This window comes from Lathyrus oleraceus, chromosome 7 (assembly GCF_024323335.1).
Source record: "Lathyrus oleraceus cultivar Zhongwan6 chromosome 7, CAAS_Psat_ZW6_1.0, whole genome shotgun sequence".
Taxonomy (NCBI): Eukaryota; Viridiplantae; Streptophyta; class Magnoliopsida; order Fabales; family Fabaceae; genus Lathyrus; species Lathyrus oleraceus.
The window spans coordinates 224,805,877-224,812,430 of NC_066585.1; the positions used below are offsets into that span (position 1 = coordinate 224,805,877).

General features: G+C 32.6%; 1 protein-coding gene across 1 annotated transcript; it reads left to right on the forward strand.

Moving 5' to 3' along the window:
• The first annotated feature begins 3,086 nt into the window (after positions 1 to 3,086).
• LOC127101555 (10 kDa chaperonin, mitochondrial) lies at positions 3,087 to 3,883 on the forward strand. The gene is made up of 3 exons (XM_051039001.1): positions 3,087 to 3,343; positions 3,432 to 3,571; positions 3,685 to 3,883. The coding sequence occupies exons 1-3, from the start codon at positions 3,239 to 3,241 to the stop codon at positions 3,731 to 3,733; spliced, it is 294 nt and encodes a 97-aa protein (XP_050894958.1). The 5' UTR covers positions 3,087 to 3,238; the 3' UTR covers positions 3,734 to 3,883.
• The last annotated feature ends 2,671 nt before the right edge of the window (positions 3,884 to 6,554 follow it).

The window sequence follows — 6,554 nt, forward strand, 5'->3', positions numbered from 1 at the left end:
GATGAACCGGATCAAGACTCTGAAGACCAGGTTCAAAAGACTCTCTCATACATACTTTGATTCTTCTATGCATGCTTCATCGACTCTCTTTTTGAAGCCTCTAAATATTTGAAGATAAGATCAAAAAGTTTTACGTGAGAAAATAGTACATAGTACAAGATAAGTATTCTTTCCACTACTATAATTTCGTGGGAAAAGGATTGTACTATTGTACCATTTTGTCTCCCATTTTCACAAGTCATTATGCAAGGATACAACTACTTGTGGAATTTTATTTCTGCCCTCCAACGGGTCTTTATATTGCCTATATAAAGGAGTCTTTGAAGAATGGAACAACAACAACTATTAGGTAAGAATCAATATGTGAACATTACAATACTGTGAAACTTTTGAGAGAAAGAAAAGCATACACGCAAGAAACTTTTGTTCATACATTTTCATAGAAAACATTTTTCTGTATAAATCTTTGTAATACATTTGTCTAATCTGCTTTCATAGAAGTATCTTTGTAACACACTTCATTTATCAACTTTTGAGTTGTATTTCCTTGAGGGACTAGGGTATAGTCATAAGCCTCAAGAAGTCATTGATGGTTAGTCTTTGAGTTGTAATTCCTTAAGAGACTAGGGTATAGTCAGAATTTCTCAAGAAGATATTAACAATTTATCTTTTTGGTTGTAATCAAGTTTGGTTATAATGAATTAAGTCCTTGTGATAAGGTAACATCACCTTAGTGGGTGAACTAGAGGTAACTTTGTTAAAAGCGAGTCAAGATAAAAATATTTGTGTTTATTATTTTTATTATAAGTTCTCTCCTTACTATTTTGGGTATAAAAAGATTTTCATTCTAGAAACTCAATTCAAACCCCCTTTTATTGTGTTTCTGTTACGTTCAATATCCAAACCGACGTAGAGACCTCTCAGGTAAGTGTCTAGCCATCAAAGTTTCCCATCGTAGATAAGCAGAAAAAAGTGAAGTATCATCAAACTCTTAATACACTATATGGTATGCGTAAGGTATGCATATGACATCATCTAAGGTCATCACATTAATCCTTAACATGTACTTCTGAAGACCATCTGGGTTTGAATGTATGTCCTTCCATCTCTTGGGCCGTGTGAAACCATTTGTGGTTGGACTAACCTGCTTGTCAATAATGACAGGAAATGCTCGCGTATCCAACATTGCACAAGAACATAGGCAAATAAAAAATGTCATAAATAATAACTAAATTAATAAGACATAATAAAATTTTATACCTGAAATATACGCATATAACTAGCAAGTTGCCTCGTCTAAAAGACAATCACATCTCCTAGTGTTGATTATAGTATAGTCAACGCAACACACCTCATGCCAATTGACATGGTTAAGATCATTAAACATATACATGTATCTTACGTCTCTCTCTCTCTCTCTCTCTCTCTCTCTCTCTCTCTCTCTCTCTATATATATATATATATATATATATATATATATATATATATATATATATATATATATATATATATATATATATATATATATATCATTAGTTATATTCAATGTATCAATAATAAATAAAAATAATGAAAGGAGCGGTGAAGAAACTACTTGGTTGGAGGAGATGGAACAGGGAGGAGACATCATCCAAAGTAATCGTCATCTCACCAAATTGAAGATGAAAGAAGGATGTCTCATTATGCCATCGTTCAACAAAAGCTGGAAATAATGGAGCGTTGAGCATGGTCAGCAAGCAGTCATGAAAGGAGACCGCAATCATTGACAATCTCCTTGACCTCAGAAGACATATGGACATCTAATAACTTCTTCAGCTTCGTCCCATGGGTGGGAACCTTCAATAACAGGAGATCTTGTAATAAATAAGTTAAAAAACCATATGTTATTTTCAACGTATCAATAGTAAATAAAAATAAGTTTAAACTAACATATAAATACCGTTCCCTACCATAATCTCAATGCAACATGATAAACATATCTAGTGAGCACGATACTCTTACAGAGCCTTCCAGGAAACCTTTCATCAATGTGTACATACATCTCAGTTGAAGCATTCACTTATGTGTCTGCTTGAGAAGTCACCTTCATATTAGTCGGAGTAGTCACCTCCATCTTATCATTTAGAGCCTCCGTCTTAGCATGATGTGTCACCTCTATCTGAACCACCACTTTCTTGTTATTCTGACCCTTCACCCCCTTAGTTTTTATCTCGACATCATCAACAACTACAACATCGGCTCGTCAACAAGATCTTTGGCCCGTCCATGAGCTTTACCTCATTTACGTCACATAGTACGGGGTGTCTGTGCTTGCTAATCCATATTCCTCCTGTGAGACCTGGAGGGGACTAATCTATTCACACAGATACGCAAATCCTCAACGCCATCTACCCTTGCACGAGAGCTCTATGTAGTTGATCTCTCAGCTCTGTCAGTCTGTCTCGATGCGATCACGTCGTCTCGTCCTTTGATCCTCATTAAAAAAATGCAAAATAAACTACCAGACTTCTTAAAAATATAGAAAACAACATGACTTTCCGGAATATTTCAAAAGAATTTGGTTACGATCTCAAAATTTTCTTTTGTCGGATTTTTTGAAATATTTTATATGCTTGTATGCATTTTTATCAAATATTTTGAAATATGTGATAAAAATGCATTCAATTGTAACCAATTCTCCTATTTAAATTAGAGAGCACACAATTCTCAAGTATTAAAATCTTTCATCATTCAAACTTTGCTTCACACTTTCTTACTAACTTGAGCGTTGAAGGGTTAACCTTGTAGGTCAACCCCTCTCCACCGCATCAAAAATAACAAAACACCATAACGATTGTGAACCCACTCTTTCCGATCATTATCTAGTTTCAGAGCAAAACACCATAACGATTGTGAACCCACTCTTTCCGATCATTATCTAGTTTCAGAGGAGAACAATATGTATATATGCATCATCGAATATTTAAAACAAGATTTAAGACATAATGGTGTATTAGAAGCAATAAGGGGTGCAGATAGTTGTAACACTAAATAAAGAAGAAAGTGAATGCCCAAGGTCAAAACTATGTTGTAGTCTTCTATGGGCTTCACATTAGAGCCCATGTTAGTAGGGTTTTGCCAAACTAGATCCTAGAACCTTCTCTTCAGATCTAGAACCACGGCTTCTTCTATTGTTAAAACCCTAATATTTCTCAGAATCTTATTTGCAGTAAAACCCTAATCTTCGAACTCCAACACAATGGCAAAGCGTTTGATTCCAACCTTCAACCGCATCCTCGTCGAGAAAATCGTCCCTCCTTCCAAAACCTCCGCCGGAATTCTCCTCCCGGAGAAAACCTCCCAGGTTAATAAACTCTAAAGTCACTTCATTTTTTATATCTCTTTTAATCGATTTCGATTCGGTTGTTAAACTGTTTCTGGTTTCGTAACAGCTTAATTCGGGAAAGGTTGTTGCTGTTGGACCTGGATCCAGAGACAGATCGGGAAATTTGATTCCGCTGTCTGTCAAGGAAGGTGACCACGTTCTCTTGCCGGAGTACGGTGGCTCTCAAATTAAGCTTGATGACAAAGAGTAAGTAATCGGAATAGTGTTATTTGTGTTTGTTTATATGCGAAGAATTGCATTGAAATGAAAATTTGTTTAACAAATTGGGGTTTATTTTTGTGTTTTGTTTTGATTTTCAGGTTCCATTTGTTTAGGGACGAGGACATTTTGGGTATTCTGCATGATTGATTGAGTAGGGTTTGTGTTCTTCAGGAAATGTTAGTTTTGGTTAAACTTTCAAATAACTTAAATCTGATATCCAGTGTAATTTGGTTCAAACATTTGAGAGGATTATCTATGTTGTATCCTGAAAACGGCAATGATGATAGTGTTTTTTTATGCTGGGTTTGATTTAGTTGTGATTCTTTAGCTGTATTTGATGCTAGTTATGCTGATTTTTCATGTTAGTAACAGTTTTTATTCTTGCATACAAGATGTTCGATCTATTTTCATTAAGCCATTTAGCAGAGAATTTTAAAACTTTGAATGAACAGAGTGTTATTGATAATGAAGGTCAAGTCCTAACATTAAACCAAATGCATACTCCTTCTGAGATCATATATATATATTTTTTTACTACAATTCATTTGAAATCTAGTTTGGAGAAAAATAAAAGTTGGTTCTTGGTCCTTATGCAAAAGGAATAGAGTTGGGTCCTGTCTGTAAAACTACTTCCACCACTAGATTATTTGTGTTACAAAATGCAAGGTTTCTTCTTGTGCTAATTGCAATACTAGCAGGAAAGTATTTGACTAATTGTAAAGGGTGTCTTCGATATAATGACACAATAGATTGATAACCTTATCAACTTAACAATTCTGTGATAAATTTACTGATTCTTATGTTTTTTTTAATTATTATTGTTTTCATGGGTTGAAATTATCACGATGAACTTAGCAGCTACTATGAAATGTATTATCTTGTTTGAAGTATAGTCCTATGAGTTGGTATAAGTTTGTTTATGTCAAACTTTTGCTTTTTGCTATGGTTCATTGCCAAATTAACACATCATATATAAATCGTTTAAGTGTCTCTTTGCCTTTGTTTTGTGGTGTTGATATCTCTTTGCCTTTATTTTGTGCTGTCAAATTCTTGTCTTAACAAAAGTTGCCGAGTTTAGTTGATGGATCTTCAATTATGTTAAGTTTTTTTTTGAAGTAACCTAGTGGTTGGAATTCACTTTTTAGGGTTTGAACCTTACATTTGAAATTTCCCTTCACAGCCACCCATTTCTCTATCCGCTATCAATTGAGTTGGCATGGCAATTATGTTAGGATTCAGCTAACCTACTTGAAAAAGTAATCCACCAAAATTAGCTTCATAGACTTGCCATCTAACCCATACATCAATTATCGATTATTATTAGTAGAATAAAATAAAAAGTTCTCATTGGATATTAGCAGCCTTGAACGAAACAGGTTTCACAGAAGCAAGTTAATTGATTTGAAGCATTTCAATTAACTTATATAATTTTGCATTAGTCATCGAATGAACCAATTCATAAGATTTTCTTCCATTTTTTTTTTTGACAAGCACTTGTATTAATACGTCCATGGGGTGCAACCCAATACAAAGGGAAAAGTTACAATCCAATAAAACTAGCAGGATTAGCAAACCATAAATCTCTATTAATATCTATACTCCCCTTGGACAAAATAGAAATCCAATCCCACCCAATTGATTTAATAATCAATAAAATCTCTACGTTTCTTCCATTAACTTGTATAAGTTTTCAGTCATCCCTCATCAAATGAACCAATTCATAAGATTTTCTTCCATCAAACCATTCATAAAATTCAATTTAAACTTATTTTAATAATTATAAATTTATTATATACGAATGATTAATAAGATTATAACAAAATTATGTACATATCAAAAATAAAAACTTGTTGTAAAAAATCAAATTTTTAGCAATTTTTGTCTAAATTGCAAAAAAAAAGCTATGTGTCTTTTAGTCCTTTAATTTAATTAAATATTTTGCTGACCTATAATTTATTAAATTTATTTTGATTTAAAATTTTGAAATAAAAAAGAAAATAAAGTTGAAATGTTAGGATATTAGAAATAAAAAACAAAAAGCAAAAATGAATAAAAGAAGCGTCTCTCCAAATGAAAATGACACTTGTTGTTAATCTTGTAGCACAAGTTACTTCATTATCACTTCCTTTCCTCTTTCAAACTTTAAACAAGGAAATGGGTGAACCAAACATTTCGAAAATTAAAATCAGACAAAACTTTCCAAAAATATCCGATAACAACACAATGATCTATTTTCTCACCAACATTTTCTCACTGTAATCCCAAATGGGTGAACCAAACACGTCCCAAGGAAATGGACATTGAACTTCTTCTTCTTCTGCATTGTACTTTCAATGGGAAAATTCGAAGAAGAACAATATATACCACATGGTGCTACTTCATCAGATTGACCGTAGAATGCGGAAACAAAGTTTCGACGTTGTTGTTGTTCTCAGATTCAAAAACTCGTTGATTTCAGATGCATTCTCGTTTTTCTTTTCTCTCTTGTTTTGTTTCTCTCTACGTTGTTTGGTTTGTCTATGTTTAGATCAGAAGGATCTCCATGATGATTCCAAATATAAAAGTTCGTTTTCTTCTTCAATTGTATGTTATTTTTAGCCCTTTTTTTTATTTTTATTTTTATTTTTCGGAGGCTGGAGGCTTCATTGTTTTGTTGATATACTACTAGATCTTTTTTGTATTTTTGATTTTACAAGAATTAAAGTTATTTTTTTTTCATTAATTTAACTAAACCAGGTTTTACTAAATTAAAGTTTAGATTTGTTTCTGTTTTTTTTTTTTGGTTTTTGATTTTACTAAATTAGGTTTTACAAGAATTAAAGTTTATATTTGTTTATGTTTTTTTCGTTTTTAATTTTACTAAATCAGATTTCTGTTTTAGGTTTTGCGAAAGAGTGAAAAGGATTTGAAAACGAAAGCTAGAAGATAAAATGAAGATTAATTTGTAATATGAAGAATCAACCATGAA